Source organism: Protomyctophum parallelum (assembly GCF_964188405.1).
Source record: "Protomyctophum parallelum genome assembly, chromosome: 14".
NCBI classification, from domain to species: domain Eukaryota; kingdom Metazoa; phylum Chordata; class Actinopteri; order Myctophiformes; family Myctophidae; genus Protomyctophum; species Protomyctophum parallelum.
The window spans coordinates 39,645,913-39,668,738 of record NC_139709.1 but is presented as its reverse complement, the minus strand read 5'-3'; the positions used below and the strand labels follow the sequence as shown (position 1 = coordinate 39,668,738).

Genomic DNA, 22,826 nt, shown 5'->3' with positions numbered 1-22,826 from the left:
TGTGTGTGTGTGTGTGTGTGTGTGTGTGTGTGTGTGTGTGTGTGTGTGTGTGTGTGTGTGTGTGTGTGTGTGTGTGTGTGTGTGTGTGTGTGCGCGCGTGCGTGTGTGTGTGTGGTGTCCATTTGGCTGTCCAGTGACGTGCGCTGTCAGCAGACAGACTAATCCCACCATTAGTACCAGCAGCCCCAATGACAGAGACAACCTCTCCCCTGAGACAGAGGAGGGAGGGAGGGAGGGAGGGAGGGAGGGAGGGAGGGAGGGAGGGAGGGAGGGAGGGAGGGAGGGAGGGAGGGAGGAAGGAAGGAAATAAGGAGGGAGGGGGATCAGAGGGAACAAGGGCAGAAGCCCCTTAAAACCTATTCTTAGTTGACCAGATTCACAAGTAAGACCCTTCCTTTTTTCACTCTAAAATAAAAAAAAGCTTGCAGACGATGCATGCTTTTTTGATTGATTGATTGATTGATTGAAATATTTATTAACAGTTTGCAGAATTACAGTACATTTCAAGCACAAACTCAATACAAAGACTGTTAACTGTGAGTGGACGACTCAATTAAGCATTACACTTGTTTACAAGAGGGTCCACCATGTTCAATTCATCAAAAACGTGTTGCAACGTAAAGCATTGAGCTCTTGTACTGTAGATCTGTATTTTCTTTTGCAGAATGTTAGCCCCAGAATAGTGATGCTAAATAAAAGGTTCAAACTGGGAAGGGAAGGAGGCAGGGAACAAGAGAATAGGAGTGAAAGAAAGAGAAACAGAAGTAGAAGCAGAATTTAGGCCTTTTCAGACGGGGAGCGAGTGACGCAGACATTGTCGCCTGGATCAGCGACAGGTCTGCTCATGAGGGGCGCATAGCGTAAAATAAAGCTCACCACAATCTAGGTCTAGTCGCCCGCCGCGGGCATGTGCACAAAACGAGCACGCGCGCGACTATTTCACGGGACCACGCACGTGAAAATACGCTTGCGTAATCGCCCCCTCAACGCACGCCTCTCATTGATGAATCACTAGGCATGTCAGTCGCTCCCCGTCTGAAAAGGCCTCGTGTATGTATCTGCTGCGCTACTTCTGCTGCTGTGCTACTTCTGATGCTTCCGTGTGATGCTGGAGTATGATCAAGTAGGGCTTCTGCCCGATAGCAGCGATATACATTTGTATTTTTCGAATGACTTTTCTATCATTTCCAATTATGAATGAGTGAGTTACAAAAGAGGATAAAAAGCATGGTAGGGCACCACTAGGGCTGTTATACTGCTGTTGTATTTCTGTTTGCTTCGTAATCACAAATTGCACAGGGCGGTTATGACATACACATGCACACCTTATTTTTCCCCTTGCAAAAAATGCCCACTGTTTTACACCTGTAAACTAGGGCTGTCAGAACGAATTTCATAATATGAAAGAAATTTGAATATTAAAAAATATATATATATTCGAAAGCTAAAATTGCCATTCGAATGGAGCTTTTATCATTTATTAATTCTATTTAATATTTTTATTTTGTTTTATGTTATTTTATCCGCTCACTAAATGTATTGAGTAACGAATCTACCGCTGTGAAATCTCCCCGGCCGCTTCCACTGGATGTGAAAACGTGCACGTTCACGTCTCGAGCGAATGTGGGCCGGGTTCCGGACCCCGTGGCCTCGCGACCGTAATAGAGACGGCTTAGTGGCCCGGTGATAAATGAGCGGAGACTAGCCAGCTACACGAAGGTGACAAGGGCCCCGATTGCAAAGGCTGAGCACGCGGTCAAAAACGTCGAAATGTCTCGAATATATTTTCTGAGGCTCGATTTTCGTGCGTTCTAGGCCCCGTGGCCTCGCGGTACCGCCGCTGACAAGCCCGCGGTTCCGTGGGTCCTGAGCGGGCCGACGAGGGCTACTCCGCATGGTCAAGCCCGTCGCGCAGAACCCAGGCGGTACCCCCGAAAAGTTCCGAAATGTCCAGAGGAGCGGCGGCGCTTAGAGTGACCGCAATGACATGACATAATGTCCGTGGAAACACAAGCATTGATTGATTGATTGAAATATTTATTAACAGTTTGTAGAATTTACAGTACATTTTAAGCACAAACTCAATACAAAGACTGTCAACTGTGAGTGGACGACCCAATTAAGCATTACACTTGTTTACAACAGGGTCCACATTGTTCAATTCATCAAAACATTTAAAGACATACAACCATTTAGAGACATACAAATAGACATTTCTATGTAGCTAAAGAACAGAACAGGAATTCATCATATGGGAAGCAAAAAAGGGAAAATATACAAGCACTGGGAAAATATACAATATACAATATACAGTGAGGGAAATGGGGTGGGGGGGTGGGGGGGATTCAGATTTTACAGAGGCCAGTTTCGAATTGCAGCCATCCGTAGGTGCCCTTTGAGAGCGGTTTTGAAGGAGTCAAGGGATTCACATGTCTTAATGACTGTTGGTAGGGCGTTCCACATTTTGGTGGCATAGGAGCGAAAAGAATTTAGTCCCTTGTTTGTGCCGAATCTGGGTTGTACATGGTTTGTTGCACTCCCTCTGGTGTTGTGGGTGTGGACTTCGTTTACATTAAGGAAGTATTTAGACAGGTACATGGGTATCTTGGTGGTGTATCGAATCTTGTGGACCAGACCCATTGCAAGATGCTGTACTCTGTCGACGACCCTAAGCCATCCCAGCCTGTCAAAGTGGGCAGGGGTGAGGTGGGTTCGGGGGGTGAGGCCAAGCAGGAGCCTGACCAGTTTGTTTTGGGAGATCTGGAGCCTTGTTTTAAGGGCCTTTGAGGTGCTGTGGTACCAAGAGGTGGATGCATAGTCAAAGAAACCTTGTACGAGGGCTCCTGTTAAGGTCTTCAAGGTGTTTTTGCTGACCAGTGAGGAGATCCTGTAAAGGAATCTTGTTCTTTGATTGACCTTTTTGATTACGTTGGTGGCCATTTTATCACCGGAAAGATTAGCCTCCAGGATGGAACCTAGGTAGGTAATTTGATCTTTTCGTGTGATAATATTGTCACCCACTCTAACCAAGAAGCCATCTGCCTTGCTGATTTTACTATTTGATCCGAAGAGGATGGATTCAGTTTTTCCCAGGTGTAAGGATAGTTCGGTGGGTCTCGCGCTAGGCCTGTCGTTTTACGTTTCACGTTCACTGTAAAATGCATTTGCACTATAGACAGACAACAATCTTACCGTGCTGAGTGCACTGTGCTCAATAAAACAGTTTAAACGCTATTTTGTGCCGTGAAAACCATTATTACGTGTGCTGAAAGTACTGCTTTGTCGTTTGGAAGGGGGGGCCCTCTAGTGGACAGAACATGCATCGTATTATATTCTGTGTATTATTATAGGCTAAATATGAGCTAAAATAAACAATGTAAATATTCGAATATTTTCGAAAATTACAAATAATGAAGCAATGAAATTCGAATTGGATTATAGAGGTGAACTGACAGCCCTACTGTAAACATGTGATTCTTATTCAAAGCAGGGTCCTTGAGTAGCTTCCATTTCCAAATGGACCCTCACAGGTCTGTAACTCTGAGCATATGGAAGCAAGTTAGCAAACGGTGCGCTTGGTTCCATATGCACTCTCAAGAGTTATGGGAGGGGTCTCCTCGTTGAAATGAAAACGTTTGAGAACCACTGGAGGAGGAGGAGGAGGTGATGTGAAGAACATGTGATGTGTTTAATGGGTGATGGAGGATGAGGAGCAGGTTGACCTGTGGGGGTTAAACCCCCCCGAGCGCAGCCTGCTCTGCTCTGCAAGCAGGCGACAGGAAACGGCCACGGTGCAACCGGTAGGTGTCTGCATCAGATCAACTGACACTGGCAAACCCCAGCATCTTTCAACTCTCTCCCTCTCTCTCTGCCTCTTGTCTTGTTTCACGTGCACGCACACTCACTCACTCACACACGTTCACACGTAGACACGTTGGGCACATTCAGAGATATAGCAGATATGCACCAAACGTGCACAGTCTCGCGGACTTGCGTACGCACACACACACACACACACACACACACACACACTCACGCACACACGCACAAGGCGACAGCAGAGTGGAGTCAGCTGGAGGGTCAACTGACAAGAGACACTCTGGCCTTTCAACAGCCATGATCTCTGCTGGACAGGTCAGGACCACACACATGCATACATACCCACACACACACACACACACACACACACACACACAGTTACACGTATGCACACAAGAGGACACCCAAAAACACATGCGTGTGGTCTCTCTCCGCTGTCAAATAGGAGTTTACTCTTGCACATTCCGGCGGTCGATGACACCGATCCATAACTACTGTTTACGGCTGCAGGTTGCAGGGATCTCCGTGTCAACTACGTAAGCTCTTTTTAACCCGCTCAACGTCGTAATGTGAAATGACCACACGTCGTGATCCTGTCGTGTAGATCGGCTATTCTTTGCCAACTATTCGCCTATTATTATAGCATGCGCACAACAGGGGCACTAGCTAGGGCAGGGGTCCCCCCCCCTGGCTTTAAAGACACACAATTTTTTTTTACTATTTTCACATATCTTCTCTGATCATTTTTAAAATAATGACAATTTAATTTTATTTATACATATCGTCTCTGTCCGGTGGAAACCTCATGTCCAAAACTGTTAGTGTTAGTAGGTCAGTATTCAAACTGTTAGTGTTACTACAGTAGGTCAGTATTCAAATTCAGAAGCATGAAAAGTTGTGGATCTGCTGTGCTACTTCTGATGCTTTCGTGTGCTGTAGTATGATCAAGTAGGGCTTCTGCCCGATAGCAGCGATATACATTTGTATTTTTCGAATGACTTTTCTATAATTTCCAATTATGAATGAGTGAGTTATGCACCAAACACTCATTTGATTATGCCTATACCTTTAACTATTAATTAACTATTAATTAATTAGGCTATAATACATAATTAATATAATTACAAGTATTAGTACAACAGCCTATTAATTCATTCTTCATTCAGTCAGAAGCACTTGAAGCTTTGAGCCCATGCACAAACTAATGTTTTGGATGACTTCACAACAAACAAAAGGGGATAAAAAGCATGGTAGGGCACCACTAGGGCTGTTATACTGCTGTTGTATTTCTGTTTGCTTCGTAATCACAAATTGCACAGGGCAGTTATGACAAATAACATAAAGATGGAGTTCCCTCCTAAAACATGATCAACAGGTACTATGATGATTATACTAGGAAGATTTCTTTCAAAAAAAGTGTACAGAAAGTGCTATAATTATGTTTTTATGTGGCCACACCCACCAGTTCATTATGTAGGCCTATACCTTAGCCATCTATTAGAAAGGATATAGAGGAGGCAGAAACCGAGCACTCGAGCGCTGTTCATGCAGCCTCAACTGAGCCAAGGATACATTGTTTTTAACGAGGGTGGCGCAAACAAGAGCTATTTTAAGCATGTGTGCAACGTGACAACTGTTTTAAAGTATTGTACAGTAACAACTAAAGTCTCTTTAATGTTTATGTTGTACTATTACTACAAAACAATTTAAAATAAAATGTAAGATCATTAAAGTTGGGCTGTTGCCTGAGTCCAATGCATTTCTGCCTATACTTTCGGTCCATGACTTGGCCCAACTGGTTGTCTATGTAGGAGAGTGAACGCAGTTTGCGTAGCTCTGTCTATATCTAAGGCTCTAGCACCACCCACCTGAACTTAAGCCTCGCCCACAGCTGTTAATAATGTGGGCGGTGTTAGGGTCCTCCCTTTGAGCGCCCCATCTAGTGGTGGCTCAGAGCGCCACGTTATTCATCAAAACCATTGACAATTAATGCCAACATAATTGGGATTATCTCAACTAATTTCAATTAGGTGATTATGCAATAATTGTGACAGGCCTATAGGTACCCCTCGTCTCAAACATCAACACAATGAGAACCACTGGGATAAACTAACATTGTGACACAAAAAAAAAGCTTTTGTAATTTCTCTTATTTAGTTTTTTAGGTTTTCCGAGCTCAATTGCACCCCAAAAAAACCCTGAACTTTTAACATTCAGTAGATTGTCAGTGGTTTTCTGGCTCAGTGTTTTGTTAAAAGGCTAAAGTAGTTAAAAGGCTAAAGTATATGCTGGTAGTAATCATTGTTATGGGGTATTTATGCAGTAACAGGGGTCTCCCTGTCTCTCCACCTCATTAAATGGAAAATAAACATAATTGTTCAGTTGGGTTGACAATTAGAGACACTCAGGAGAGAATACCCATTTACCAGCTTCAGTTTTACAGTGTTCCTGTTCCAGTTCCAGTTATATCTGCTCATTTCTCTGTGTCATCACTCCCAATTTCACTTGTTAGTGTGGTTGCTGTAGGCAACACACTATTGTTCTCGGCCCGAGATTATTATTTTTTTGCCAGCAAAGTGAACCTGCTTTTTGTTAACTTTTGCACGACAGAAACGTTTAGCTTTTGGTCATGCTTCACACACTGTTGTCACTGTTGTCATGCTTCACCACATGACATCACAATAAATAATATAAATGGTGACACGGAATTCAGTTCCCGGTGGATTCCTCGGGGCTCGTTTCAGTGCATCCACACTTGCAACCTTCTAGTTTAACCCATTTTGACCTGAGATCAGATTCTAAAAATGTCTTCTACATCCCGACAGTTTTCTGAAAAAGCTATGTTTCTATGTCAGTCGTTCTTAGATTTTTCAAAAATAGCAGACCTGCAAGCTCGTAGCGCGCCACTCGGTGGCGCGCTATGAGCTTGTAGATCTGCTATTTTTCAATAGCTAAATGATAACAATGTTTAAAACACCAAAAGGGGTTCCCGAACTTCCCGCCCCAAAATGGGGCTCTCTCCAGATTGGATAAAATTGGTATCTCAACCTGGAAATACATTTTCTGTTTAAAAATAAAAAGAGCTTGAGAGACATGGTAACTCCTGTCACTGAACAAACACTGTATATAGCAATGAGTACCATCAGAATATAGAGCTATTTAACACTTCAAACTATCCCTTACCCTACCCGAAACAGTGACGGTAAAAGGGTTTTAGGGAGAGTGTCCGATCACTGATCATTTTGCCTCGACAACCTCAAAGTTAACAAACAAAACCCAGATCAAGCAAAGTAGTTAGGGGTGATTGGCAAGATTAAGCGGTGAGCAGCAGCAGTCTCTGGGAGTCCTGGCAGAAAGCAAGGAGAAGTGCCAATAATCCCAACCGCCGCCCGCCTTAATGAGGAATGTCAGCTGCTCCCTACACAGGACAGAGGTTGCAATGACCAGGTGCAATGCACACAAACACTCCTTTCTTACATCGCCACTGTCGGGTAGGAAACCTTGTATGTAATAAACATTTAGCAAAGTAGTGAAAATAGAAGATCTACAAGCTCACGACGCATTTTGTGCGACACTCTTGTATGATGAAGCAAGGCATTAATTTACAGAACAATAAATAAAACAATTTGGAGATACAAGGTTTCTGCCTGACAGCAACGATATGTACAATAAAGACACTTCATTTGCACACTGCCCAAGGCCTCTTTTAGCACTTTTCACATATGGTCCATATAACGCATTTTGATTCTTGTTTGTAGGGTACCGGACCCCGGTTTTATCGATTGTCTGTTAAACTGTACTCATTTGTTTTAACTGTTTATAGCTGATTATCTGTGTTTTTGTTCAGACTGATTTGTGTAGGGCCACAATGCAAGTTCCCCCATGAGGGACATTAAACATCTGAACTTAACTGAGAAGCCACACATTTGATCCTCACAACAGACACTGGACCTGTAACGGCTAACCCCTTGTCTTAAAGTAAGACATAACTTAACCCTCTTAAACCCGACCGGGATTACCCAGGGGTCTGTACTTGGCCCCTCCTTTTCCCCCTCTACAATCAAATCCCTTTGCCAAAAAATAGCCCAGCTCGTAGATCATATAATATATGATCTACGAGCTGGGCTATTTTACCGAATGTGTCTATTATTAATCTCTCAAGACAGATTCTCCTAACAGCAGAATCTGTCAGCACTACTACCTTAAACATGCAATGATGTTGTTAGTAGGAAGAAACACAGAAGCACAGAAGTTCCCGTTTAACACAAAAAGATGGGTTGTGCCCCATGCATTGGCTAAAACAGAGACATTTTTGTTCTTTTACTAAATTGGTTCCCTGATTGCTCTATTATGACAGAGAATAGGGATGCTGGGTATTCGAGTGGTTTAAGTGTAACGCTACTGTATCACGGCCATGCCAGAATCAGGGACCTTACCAAAAGGACATTAGAGGAAAGTCAAAAGGAAAGGGGGGTACCAGAGGGAGGGAAAAGAGAAGGCATGGGTCTAGTCTTCATTCAACCGCATCTCCTGTGTCCCGCTCACATGCAGAAGCTTCGTTTGGATCTCCCAGTCCTGCTCTGCCAAAACGCTCTTCGTCTTAGCGGCACTAATGTTTGTGCGACGGACACATCCCATTCTGAACACACTATTCAATCGGCGGCTCTAGTGTTGCCAAGTCCGCTCTGACTTTGGACTTAAGTTGGGCTTCTCAGTTCCTTCCAGAACTTTTTCATGTCAAGGACACCCAAATGTATAATTATGTATGTGTCCATGATGGACCCCATCTATAAACATTTTGTGCCAGGGACCCGAATACAAGATTTGTCTATTTAGAAAAATCACACCCGTGTGAACCGAGTGTTGCAACTCCCCCCCCCCCCTCATCTCTCTCTCATTAGCAGGCAACAGTGCAGCACAAATACTATCTCTCTCTCTCTCTCTCTGTTTCTGGCACAACAGCGCCCCTACTGGTACTCATACTGGTGCTCATGGCCACATAGGTAGGTGAACACATACCTTAGGTAGGTGAACACGGACATTGCTGTTCCTTGGAGTGGTTGCACCACTAAAAAATGCACATAAAAGTGCACAAAGACCCGCACACCGTCTGCACTTGCAATACGAACTTTATTTATAGGCAACGTTTCGCTCAAAGACCTTCTTCAGGTGTATTTGACCGGAACGTTGCAGATGAATAAAGTTCGTATTGCAAGTGCAGACGGTGTGCGGCTCTTTGTGCACTTCATGTGCATTTCTTCGGAATACATTGAGCCCTGCCTGCCTACGCACCCGCCTCATAGCATACACCATACAGGTATGCATAAGACTTTGTTGCCTAAGATTTGTCTGTTGAAAATGTTTCAAAAACGTTCCACGTTATTATGTTTTCATAATTTAAAAATGAATAGAAACCTACAAGCCCATAACGTATCGACACGGTGGGAGCTTGTAGATCGGCGGATGAAATAGGTGTGTGTGTGAGTGTGTGTGTGTGTGTGTGTGTGTATGCCTAATGTGCACGCCTAATGTGGTCTAGTCACTTCTTTTGGGCTTGTTTTCATAGACCTGGTTGCGTGTTTGTCTTGTAAAATCTGGCAATCCTGCTGAAAAGGCGCGCTCCTCTCTCTTAGCCCACATCGACTCAAGACGCCAGCTGATCAAACCCGGTTGACAATGCAAACGTCAAAGGGACTTAAGCAGTCACGGCAAGACAATACGGCCATGTAAAGCACGCCATTCAAAAGTTAAGCCCCTATGTGAAAGATGCAAGTTATTATTTGGGGCATATCCATTTTATTCATGTAACGTCACCGTAGCTGATGACTGAAGCAAACCCCTCCAGAAATGTGGTTGTTAATCATTCTCCCGAATAAAGCTAGAGGGGATCGACCCAGTAAACACACCCAGACTCCACACCGATTCCTGTAAGTATTTTGTTTGATAGGTTACACCAAATCCCTTTGTGGGGGGGCATTTGTGTAAAGTGGCATGCGTTTGTATTTATGAGTGTGTGTGTGTGTGTGTGTGTGTGTGTGTGTGTGTGTGTGTGTGTGTGTGTGTCTAAGGCATGTTAGGACAATATGTCGTGTCCCCACAAGCATATTAGTGCAATGTCATAAATAGATTGTGTGAGGTCTTTTTTGTGGTCCTTGCAATGGAAATGTTTGATGGTTTAAAAATAAATAAAAAACTTTCAGACATCAGAGTTTACAATTAGAAAAGGATTCGTGTTTGGAGTCAGGGTCAGGATTAGACAGTAAGAGGATAGATTTGGGGTTTGGGGGTTAGAGTCATGCCTCATTTATGAATGCAACTTTTCAGCTAATTTCAATGCCATCCTAAAATATTGATGTCCTCACATGTGTGTGTGTCCGTGTGCGTGTGCGTGTGTGTCCGTGGGCGTGCGTGCGACAGTTTGTTTGAGTGATCTCCACACAGGGATTTGGCAGGCTATTGCTCGGGTTCCTCACTCATCACCCTACAGTGTGTGTATGTTGGAGTGTGTGTGTAACTCAATGCCTCTAATCTAGCCGGCTGCTCAAAGGATTAGGAACCCAAGCATTCTCAATGGGAGCATGCTGGAGCTAGTCCCCTTCTCTCTCAGTGTGTGTGTGTGTGTGTGTGTGTGTGTGTGTGTGTGTGTGTGTGTGTGTGTGTGTGTGTGTGTGTGTGTGTGTGTGTACTATTGTGAGGGCCAAATGTCTCCACAAGTATTTTTTTTTTTGTTAGGTTTACAATTTGGAACAGATTCACATTGGGGTTAGGATTAGGACTGGGCATTTAGAGGTTAGGGTAGTTGTTATGCTTGATTTATACTTGTGTTGCGCACCGCAAATAGCTGATGTACAAGCCCTCAATGTGTTGCAACGTGACGTGTTCCGAGCTTGTAGATCAACTATTTTCAGTTAAAGTAGGGATGCACTGAAAGGGAAATTCTTGGCCGAAACAGAATATCCGAATATGATTAATATTATATATCTTTTTTCCTACCATTGCTGTCATGGCCGTACCTTAAAGCTACCTGATTTATGGCAAAATAAATGGTTATGGCAAAACCTTTATGGGTCCATAAAACATTTAATCAGCTCTTTTGAAGGCATTAATTGCATACACTGTGACAATGAGAATTGAGAACACTGAGGTTCTTTAGGGTGATGTGTGCATGCGTCCTACTTCTAAATATATACATATAATTATGTACGCACTGTGTGAAACATCTATACGGTGTGCTTTGTTGATATCTATAATATGGATATATGATATTGGATATTTATTTGCACATGAATATTTTAACAGTTGTTGCCGTTTCTATTTCTATCAATTTTGGAGTGCTGATACACTTAAAGCTATAGCTGGCGCTGTTGCTACTGCTAGCTTATCCCATTCTGAACGGGAACCCATTTTGGTGTTAGCATCATGTTATGCTTTAGCTATTGAAAAATAGCAGATCTACAAGCTCATAGCGTGCCACCGAGTGGCGCGCTACGAGCTTGTGGGTCTGCTATTTTTGAAAAATCGAAGAACGACAAGACATTTTTAGAATCTGATCTCAGGTCAGAATGGGTTAATCATCAGACCAGTGTGTGTCCAGTGGAAACCTCGTATGAATCTGATCTCAGGTCAGAATGGGTTATGCTTGGTGTGCTGCTGGAGTAAAATGAGTCGAGCAGTCTTTTCCGTCACTCTACTGGCCGTTGTTATTTCTTGGTCTTTTTTTCGGAGTCTCTTTTTGATAGATTGATATAGGAAACACAAGTGAAGGGAGGAGGGGTAGTAACATGCAGCAAATGGTTCAAATGGACAGTCGGGTTATTGAACCGGGGACTCGTCCTGTGTGGTACCGTACACACCTGCGGCTCACTGTGTTGGTACCCGTCAACAACACATTGTGAGCTTGTTAAACCAGCGGCCATGTTACTTTCCCCTTAAGACCGGCTGCCACAGCAGCGTTGCATTTATCTCTGATGCGTGAACGTCTTTGTAGTTTTGTAGTCTTTTTCTGTACTTTTCCCGGATTCAATTCTGTGAAGTTTCTCAGAAGGACCTCAGGTTTTAGGGTGTCTTTCATAAAACTGCCGTAGGTTTTAGAAGGCCTCAGGCATAAATGGGTTATATTATATTATATTGGTATATATATATATAATATAATATATTATATATTATATATATATATTATATATATAAATATTATAGGCCTACTATATTCGCTTTTCAGAAAACAGTGGTTTGACCACTTAAACTCTAGCATCTGTATTGTGGAGAAAGCATTTCACAGAAAATAGCTAATCGATATTAAGCTCACAATGTGTTGCACGTGTCGGAAACAGAAAACAGAAAATATGCTAGTATAGAGCCCTGGGGGACTCGGCTCAACCGCAGCAATCTCAGCCTACCCAAAAAACAATGGTGGCCTACCCATCTGGGCTGCCGTGTTAAGTGGTCAGATGGGTGGGCCGCGTGCATTTTCAGTGCATGTTTATTTTCAATCAGTCGATTGTGATCTGGCTTGGATCAACAACATAGTACAGTACGGTACTATTACTTTAACTACTGGCTTAACGTACTGTATAGTGTTTACCTCAAGCTAAATTACAAACGAACGACAAGAGCAATCTGCTGTTAACAACCTATCTGCACGCACACACAAATAAATCCCCCCCTTGTCCTGTACGGTGCTGTGTGTCATCATCCAGGGCCCAAAGCCCCTGAATGCTTCCTTCTGGTCGGTCATCAATGGTGCACTCCACACACCCGTACAAACACTAAAACCCATACACACACTGTGTACATTGTGTACGCACGCACATCGCTCTGGGGTGAATAATATAACTGGTCCGTTTCTATAAACTGGTACACACACACACACACACACACACACACACACACACAAACAGATGTGCAGCAGGATGAGTGTAAATGGTCCACACGGTTTGAACTGACTGGCAGAAGGCTGGCTATAGGCCCTCCACCATGACCTCATCTGTTTAGAGAAAGAGACGGATGGAGGGAGGGAGAGAGGGAGAGTGAAAGAGAGAGAGAGAGAAAGAAGGATGGATGGATGGAAACATGGAGCGTGGGATGGAAGGTTGAGCAGGCAGGACAAGACGGGGGTCTGGCGGCTGTGATGTAGGGAAGAGTGTGTGTGTGCATGCGTGTGTGTGTGTGTGTGACGTGTGCGCGTACGTGTGTGTGTGTGTGTGTGTGTGTGTGTGTGTGTGTGCGTTACAGTATGTGTGGTGTGTTTTCGGCAGGTGAAATGAGGCACTTCGGCTTCATCTGCCGTCCAGGGAGGGGAAGGCACGGATCAGTGATGGCGCTGCGGCACACAGGATCTCTCTGTCACTCCCCCCCCCCCCCCCCCCCCCCCACACACACACACACACACACACACACACACACACACACACAGTCACCCGGCCAGCCCCTCATCCATTTATTTCTTTCACGCTTCCTCCATCTCCTGACAATCACCATTCTCACTTTGCCTTCTCTCTTTACTCTCTTAAGCCCGAGTTGTTGGCTGTATGCGGGAGCCGTGCACTGAAAATAGTTTGTAGGTCTGTACACATGCTGAGTGATACTAGCATAATGTACGCTAACCAGATAACCGGTTTTCTTTGTTCTTATCTTTTCATTTCCTGAAAGCAACGTAACGGTTTTGGTCCTACACAACTTCCTCCTACAGTGACGAAAGTAAAGATACAAAACTTTTGTATAAAAAGAACAAAAAGATATTCAAAAACCCAACTTTCAATAGCATTAACATTGAAAACTGGATTCTCATTGGCCAATAGAGGCCTCGTACAGTCTGTTTACAATTTAGGCATTTAGCAGATGCCCTTAACCAGAGTGACTTATTATAAGCAAGGTAAACACGTACAGTACCTGAAATTCAGAGAGACAGCGTGTAGTGCCTCGATAAACCAAGAACCTGGCCTCACTAGTCTAAACAATTACTATCAGAATCAAAATAATTATCTGTAAATTGAAACGACAGCATACGTGTCAGGTAAACAGTGAATCTAGCATCTGTCTAAATAACCTGCTATGACCCGCTAGAAAATCCGTTATTTCCTAGACCTGTGAGCAATCTGTTATTTCCTGATAGCTGTTCTCAATAACAGACTGGTGTTCGGCCCCGTGTTTCTTACGCTGCGATGGAAGCGGAAGCCGTGTAACCGCGTTACAAGCGTGATAATGTACAGTGAGGCTGTCCTTATTGGAAAATAAACCTTGACCTGCCGGTGGGTTTACCGGTATGTTCCAATAAAGACTGCCTCACATGCATCACTGTAGTGTACACTAATCCTTACTTCCAAAAAAAAAAGGAGAATACCAAATAAAAAACAAATGACCTCACTGAAAGTAAGCAAAGCTGTTGTGCAGATGGGAGCAGATCGAGTTTTCCTGGCATGGCCTCTCAAACTACACCCCTGGTTGACCACCGTTCCACTGCTAGGATATTCTATAGCGGGGAGTCTTAACCCCGACAGTGTACAAATGGAACCACATGATGCCATTTTGGTTCCACTTGCACACTCCATTTGTTACGGACTCGGATTAGGGTCCACGTCACTTAGCTGGGGGACCCGGACTGGAAACAGTCTACCTACTGATACATCTGGGGAAATCTAAACTCAATGAAAGGACTTGGACGGTTAGCTCAACCGTCTAGGCTGCTGAACCAGCCTGACGGCGTGCCACGGGCTCGACTCCCGAGGGGTGCATACTTAGTTTAGACTAGTCATTGGTTAAGGTTAGGTTTAGGTGTGCTGATCCTGACTGCCTTTTCCGCGTGTCTTCCCCCCCCCATCTCTCTCCCCATTTCCTGTCAGATTACTTTCAACCTATCAATAAAAAGGCAGAAAAAGCCAAAAATTATTATTATTAAAAAAAGAAAAACAATGGTTCTCTACCAGCTTTTTAATATCTAGGAAAGGACCTCCAAATTGATACATATCAATACATGACATCAGACCCCTGTTTGAAAGGATACGTCAGGGACATGCTTATAACCACGCCCGCCTCTGTGGCCAATGCGGAGGTGCCTCTCGCCTACAACAACTGCGGACAAGACCTAAATATGACTCTATGGACTAGACCGCGACGGAGGCATGCCGTCTCAAGCTGAGCCGACTCAGGGCTGTTGAAGTTAGCCTGGTTAATAAACCAGACCCAATCAGCCGTTGGCAAAAATAAATTGCCTGCCGGCGGATTACGGTCTGGAGAGGCTCAATTGTACGCCCATTTCCTACACCAGAGAAATGGGGCGGCCAATCGGGACACGGTATGCAATATGGGCGGGCTTTGGTACAGAGACTTTCAATGCTTGAGACCTTTGACTGACAGTAGCTCTGACCAATTGCGTCAAAGAGAAAATGTTTCCCTGGAAATGAAATCCAAGCTGAGCCTCCCCAGACTAATATCCCGCGGTCCGTGCGATATTAGTCTGGTTTATTAACCAGGCTATGTTGAAGTTGCGACCCGATAAGGACAGACCCGATGAGGACAGGATAGTAAATCATGTCCTGCCGAGAGCGTTTGTTTTCCGACTGCCACTCAAAGTGGGCCAATCACAGCGCGTCCTTGCACAACCCGGGTAGGTTTTCGGAGCACGTCGTGCCAGGGACCCACAAAATAACAATTATTAAGGCTATAGCAGTGATTCCTAAACGTTTCAATTAAGGAACCCAATTTTATCGAGTGCCTTCTTCCTTCATATCTAACCCATTCAGACCGGGCACCCATTTTGGTGTCAGCATCATGTTATGCTTTAGCTATTTAAAAATAGCAGACCTACAAGCTCGTATCGCGCCACTTGGTGGCGCGATACGAGCTTGTAGGTCTGCTATTTTTGAAAAATCGAAGAGCGACTGACATTTTTAGAAACTGATCTCAGGTCAGAATGGGTTCATCAGACCCAGTGTTTGTCCGGCGGAAACCTCGTATGAATCTGATCTCAGGTCAGAATGGGCTAATTACGTACTAGTCCTGCTGCTCCTGAGAGGCACCAGACCAGCCTGAAATTGGCTTCAGGTGCGGTGGAACCCCATTGCTCCCGATACCATATGAAGTCTTTGCATTGGTTTTACAATGCAATTTTTTTTTTTATTGCGACGTTAGGTCGCAGATTACTATAAAAACCTGCAAAGCCTGTCAGTCAGTCAGTCCGTCCATCACGCCTCCATATATGGTTGTCCGTCTGTCACACACCCACAGTTATTAGCACAGCTGCGCCCGGCAGCCGGCGAAAACTAGAGTTCTCAAACAGGCCGAAAATTAAGGCCGAACCCTACATGAGCCCTAACTGGGCTGGCCCGAGTCCTCAACCTGGCCTTACTAATTAGCACACATTTTTCGCCCTACCTGGCCGAAAACGTAACAAAAAAATATATATGGGCATTCCCAGACCTGTAGTTTCAGCAAGACCTCGCCCTCAGCTGGTCTTACTGGTACGTCTTCAGATCTAAGAGCGACTACGTGAGAATAGGTCTTTATGCAGAGTCTGATGTGCTTTGTTTTGTTTCGTGTTTGATTTGATGGACAAGGAAAACACATCCAATTTGGTGTGCACTGGGTCTGCGTCAGCCAAAATACATCGCACCCGCTCCGCACCCATTCCCCATGGCAAGTATCCTTCCAAGATGGCAAGTGATCAGTTCCAGTGATGATGCGTGTTCGCCATGTCAAATTCCTCAGAGATTATTATGATTATCGTTTGATTGAACCGATATTAGCGCACTGGTGATTCATTCACCACAATTTCCAGCAGTGTTCAACTTAGAATAAACACCATTGGGGGACAAAAAAAGGTTAGCTTATCATACAGTGTTCACTGTTCAGAAACCCCCCCAAAAAATAAGCCTGTCATAAGTAATTCAAGTCAAAAGTGTAATAATGTCAGTATATGAGCTTATCTTTTCAATTTATTGCTCAGTCCGTTTTTTACGCCTCTAAAAAAATGCAGGACTCCAGCTTGCTTTGGCTGAAATAATGCTGTGGTTTCCCTGTGGTTCTGTCAGAGGTCATATTCTTTGACAGTATGGATGGATGGAACACCATATTTGGGCAAGACTGATAGTTGTGAGATCATGAATTCATAAAATGTGGAAAAAATTTCACCCAAAAATATGAATATTCGTATTATTATGTCAAAAATATGAAGAGATTTACTTCCTTGGCCTGCTGGCAGCATACATAAGAAATTTGGCACTGATCAGTCCAGTGATGGGAAGTCAATTAATCTCACTATTATATTCCAGTGATTTGTGCAAGATTAACCCGTTAAGATCCGAGGCCCGTTCTACAAATGCCTTCAAAATCAGAAGTTCTCAAACCACAGTTTGTGCCACAGATCCCCAAAATGATATGTAATGTATTTGGCCACGGACCTCCATCTGAAAATGTTTTGTGCCAGGGACCCCCAGAAGAGAAGATTTGTGTTCAAAAAAGCTAAATTATTCAAAATCATTTTAAAAATAGCAGCGCTCAGGTCTGCATGCTACTTTTAAGAGTTTTTTTTTAAATATATGTTGCTATTGTATATACTGTAGCTAAAATGTAAAATGACACATGATTTGATGGGTTAATGAATTACAGCCTGACACACACACCAACACGCTACAACACAACACATTTTCCTCAAAACTCATGTTTTCTCACATGGGTTCTCAGTGACCCAGAGTTCGGGAACAATGCTAGCCTGGCCTGGGTTGATATCATTACATTAATACATGCTTTTGATCATCAGGCAAAGGTTCTGAGCCACCCTGCTACACACACACACACACACACACACACACCTTGATCTTCTGCTGGATGTGTCGCAGAGCATCTGCCGTGCCCATCTCTGTGTCGTCCTGGATGCACACGATGTCCAGCTTCATCTTCACGTCCAGCTTCATCTTGGGGTCTGTGCTCAACATCTTCTGCACCTCCTTAGTGGTGATCACTATCACCTCTGGAGAGGAAAAACATGCACCACGTGAACAGTGAACACTATCATCCATATTCATGGGGGAAAGGCTCACAAGGCGCCACCACGATTCGGCGCGTTGTGAGGTTGTTGTGAGGCTATTTTCAGCGAAGATGTTTAATGCAGAGTGAATAATGAAATGGCACTAGTATAAAGCGACGAGGGACTCAGGGCGACCAGGTATGTCATAATAGGTGAACATTTGGCAAAAAGTTGAGAGAATTTGGACAAAATAGCTGATCTAACACATTGCAAAGTGCCGTGTCATGAGCTTAGACCGGCCATTTCCGGGGAAGAGATTTGGTGTAGAGGGAAAACGATTGGACACCCATCTACAACCTTATCTTCATATAATTGGCCCTCACTAATAATAATAATAATAATAATAATAATACGGTAAATAAAATGTACATAGCGCTTTTCTAGGTACTCAAAGTCTCTTGACATAGACAGAATAAAAACAACTTTATAGGAAAAAAATAGTTAAAAAGGTTAAACAAAATAATGTAAACAAAGGGGAGGGGGGTTCGTTGGGATTTATGTGGGGAATGCAAGTCTGAAAAGGTGGGTTTTGATTGTGGTTTTAAACGTGGTGGTGAGGGTGGGGGAAACTCTGATGTGAGCCCAGTGAGTTCCACAGTGAGGGGGCAGGGCCACCCAGAAAGGCCCCGTCACCCCAGGTTCGCTTCCGTTTTTCCCCAGGGACGTCGAGGAGGTTGACATCACCTGACCTAATGCTCAGTATATGCTGGCTAGGGATGCAAATTATTGATTAATTAATTAATTGATAGCCTCATCAATCGATTAACCGGTTAGTTGATAAGCAGGGTTTTTATTTTAATCTGAGAATCTTAACTTCCCTCAATAATGTCTAACATAAAAATCTCCATTTTGCTGTATACAGAAAGAATACAAAGGCATATTATACAGTAGTCCTTAATCAAATATTTATTTGACCATTTGAGTGTTGCAAAAGCAGAGACGTTTCTGTGGCTGCCAAGGTGGGGGGGGGGGGGACGACGACTTTTTAACCGTCCCACATGTGCGTTCCTTGGCTGTGCGCGCACACAGACAGCATTAAATTCACAGAAAACCCCCCAATGATCCGCAGAATTGTTAAGTTTAATTGAAGCATTTACTAATCGCGATTAATCAATTTCCGATTATTTGTTCACATCCCTAATGCTGGCACAATTTCCACAATAGGAAGGACACCTACTGGTTGACAAGTAGTATTGCCCGAAGCCCATAAGGCAATATCTCCCCTGGCTAATTTATGAGTGTTCATTCATGTAAATGTTTGGTTTCAAACGTGGGAGAGCCGGGTTCCTAAAATGTATGGATTGTAGATTGAATACATGTGTGCCCAGCAGTGACAGAGCTATCAGAGAGAAATGCGAAAATGAGGGAGACTAGCATATTTGGCAAAGCCGATAATGAAGCCAAGCTGCTAATAAAAAACATACTGCATATGTACTGTTGCTGTGCGTTCGAAAATGGCACAAGACCTCGTTGTAAAGAAGTGCACACTGGGTATTATATTAAGCCTCTTTTTTTACTATATGCAATAATGCAATGCAGCCACAATCATCAGTCTTAAGTGTCAACTTAACTTAACCCCGACAGGTCCATTTGGTTACATTTTGTTCACTTGCAGTTACAAATGGATAAAAATGTTATGCAGAGGAGAAGAAGTTTACTGTGTAGACCAGCCTTTCATTACCTCCCCAAAATGGCCAAAACATTTAACAAATCCAAAAAAGAAATAAAAACAGCAAAAAGAAAAAAACTGCTTTAATTACCCTTGTCTGTATAAAATGTGTCTCCTCCTGGGCATTTAGCTCACTATGGCTGTGTCAGCCTTGTAAAATCTAATTGCAGGGCTTTGGCTAGTTGGCTGCACACAGTAAACTGCTGGCCACACATGATGATAATGTATAGGAAGGTAGCTTTTCTTTAGGTCTAGGTGGACCTACGGGCTGCTCTAATAAACAGTGCTGTTTACTGGAAGGCAAGCGCAATAGCGCATTGTGTCAAATCCCTTTACAGGCCAGCCATTTGTGGACCAAATGCACATTGTGCTATTATTACATGATTTAGACTGGTGTAAATCTAGACGCAGAGACACACACACACACACACACACAGTCTACTTGATAGCTACTCGATTCCTTCCAAATGCAACTCCAGTGAGAAAAGAAAAATGGTACACCAAATGGTCCCTGAAGTGACAGGCCTAAACTATCACTGAGGAGTTAAATGTGTACTAGTACTACCACCGATACGAAGAGAACAAAGACAATTTGGCACGAAACCATTGAATCAAACCGAGAAACTGTTACAGATGGAATGAAGACACAGAGATAGAGAGAGAGAGAGAGAGAGAGAGAGAGAGAGAGAGAGAGAGAGAGAGACAGACAGACAGAGACAGAAACAGAGAGACAGACAGTATTGCTGGCATTGTATAAACTATCAACTATCAGTTATTTAGTGATTTTTCAATCAATGAATCGGATAGTTGAGAAGCGTTACACTTTGTTTTTCTCAATTAATTGATGTCTAAATTAAAGTCTAAATTATTTGATTTGATCAGTCTGTTGTACAAAATGTCATGGAAAACCAGCCAAAATACAATAGCAGTAGAAAATCACATTGCTTTCGGGCTTAAAAGTTACAGTTTTGGACAGTTTCCACCGGAAAAGAGGCGATAGGTGATTAAACCGATTAGTTGGATTAGCTCTTGCACCCTTATAAAAGTGTGTCACCTTCAAAGCCCACTCTCTCCAGAAGGTTGAGGGGGTACCAGATGAGAGGCTTGTTGCCCACCGGCAGCAGAGGTTTGGGGGTGTTGTAGGTCAGGTCCATCATTCTGGAACCCCCACCTGCTGCCATCAACACCGCCTGGAGCTCCATAATGTCTGCTGAGAGAGGGGACGACGAGACAGAGAGAGAGAAAGATATGAGGAGACAGAGAGACAAAGAGAGAGAGAGAGAGAGAGAGAGAGAGAGAGAGAGAGAGAGAGAGAGAGAGGGGAGGTGGACTGGAGGCAGAGGGGGAGGGGGAGGGAGAGGGAATGACAAGAGAGATGGATGAGAGACAGAGAAAGATGAGAGACAGAAGTAGAGGGGAGAGAGAGACAGAGGGGAGAGAGAGACAGAGAAAGATGAGAGACAGAAGTAGAGGGGAGAGAGAGACAGAGGGGAGAGAGAGACAGAGAAAGATGAGAGACAGAGGTAGAGGGGAGAGAGAGAGACAGAGACAGAGGGGAGAGAGAGACAAAGATGAGAGACAGAGGTAGAGGGGAGAGAGAGACAAAGATGAGAGACAGAGGTAGAGGGGAGAGAGAGAGACAGAGGGGGAGAGAGGGCTGGGGGGGGCTCTTAACACCAATAGCATTGGCTAGTGGCTACTCAATACTATAGCTTAGTATTGAGCCATTAATCTTGTCTTAGTATTACTAAGACAGAATTAATTCCTCAGTGTTCATTTATTTATTTGTAACTGATAAAGTATGCTCATTGTTAATTGCAACAAAAAAATCATGACTCGCTGTACTATTATTGAATTATAGCAGCACATGATTGCTTGCACGAGTGAGTATATTTCTTGAAGTTTATGTTGTTCTAATATATTGATTATAATATATTGATTATATTAGAACAGCATATTGAATGAGTATGTAATTATAACATCATATTATCGCTTCAACCTACCTGTCAACGTGCAGAGTTCCTCTGGTCACTTGTTGTCAGTGAATATGATGACAGCGCCACTAGTCGCATGGGTATGCACTTGCTGTCACACTGTTGTTAGCACTTAGCTAACGAGTAGCACTTGAACGGCAGCCACTGCTTCGGTAAATACGAGATGTAGAAACAGCAGCAGGGTTGCTATGTGAGACACGCTCGCCCTGGAATACGTGGTAACGAAATATATTATATTATTGTTAAATTGTTTAGGTATAACTCCATGCAACAGGCGACACAGCTTGTACACAACATGTATGATGATGACACCTGTGTGCGTCCCGTGAAATAAGTCCGTGCAGGAACCTGCTCCTCGTCTACATGATAGTTCCTTCTAGTATCAGCCAAAGCCATAGAGTAAGACAGAGTTACGACATTGAGGGGGCAGAAAATGCAGCCTGGAGAGTGAAAGTTGAGTTTGAAATTCATTGTTTTCAACGAGGTCGGCGCAAGTATAGTAGGCTATCAGCAATTTTAGGCATGTGGGCAACATGACAACTTGTACAGTGAAAACTAAAGTCTCTGTATTACAGAGACTTCTACAGAGTCTGTAATGTTTATGTTGTACTATTACAAAAAAACTAAATAAAGCGATTTAACTTCCGGTTCAGGACATTATTTGTCACTTGCACGTAAAATGGTAAATGGTGCATTTATATAGCGCCTTAATTTATCCAAGGCACTTTACATATAGATTAAGTACATTCACCCATTCACATGATTGCAGCGGAAGCCAACCAACCAGCACATCGGGAGCAATTTGGGGTTCAGTGTCTTGCCCAAGGACACTTCGACATGTAGACAGGAGGAGCCGGGATTCAAACTACCGACCCATTCACATGATTGCAGCGGAAGCCAACCAACCAGCACATCGGGAGCAATTTGGGGTTCAGTGTCTTGCCCAAGGACACTTCGACATGTAGACAGGAGGAGCCGGGATTCGAACTGCCGACCCATTCACATGATTGCAGCGGAAGCCAACCAACCAGCACATCGGGAGCAATTTGGGGTTCAGTGTCTTGCCCAAGGACACTTCGACATGTAGACAGGAGGAGCCGGGATTCGAACTGCCGACCTATGGATCATTGGATGACCTGCTCTACCTCCTGAGCCACAGTCGCCCCGTAGAAGAGCCGCCATTGGACTGACCCCATGAAGTGAATGGAGTTGTCGTATTCGTAACTGTCTTATACACATCAAACGGAGCACCAAAGCTCCGCGACACACAGGTTGGGAAACACTGCTCTATGGCTCTGGTATCAGCGTTCTAGCCTACTCTAAA

At 43.8% G+C, this 22,826-nt stretch overlaps 1 protein-coding gene across 2 annotated transcripts in view; it reads right to left on the bottom strand.

The window, feature by feature from the left end:
• Nucleotides 1-21,822, bottom strand: part of eif2b3 (eukaryotic translation initiation factor 2B, subunit 3 gamma) — a 65,969-nt gene extending 44,147 nt beyond the window's left edge. The window contains exons 1-3 of one of the 2 annotated variants that reach the window (XM_083783080.1): nucleotides 21,512-21,822; nucleotides 20,563-20,718; nucleotides 17,625-17,782 (exon numbers count right to left, since the gene is read on the bottom strand). In XM_083783080.1, coding sequence (XP_083639206.1) covers nucleotides 17,625-17,782; nucleotides 20,563-20,710 — 306 coding nt within the window. In that variant the 5' untranslated portion in view covers nucleotides 20,711-20,718; nucleotides 21,512-21,822. The remainder of the gene's footprint in view (nucleotides 1-17,624; nucleotides 17,783-20,562; nucleotides 20,719-21,511) is intronic. The other variant, XM_083783081.1, reaches the window with a different exon arrangement.
• Nucleotides 21,823-22,826: the final 1,004 nt, after the last annotated feature.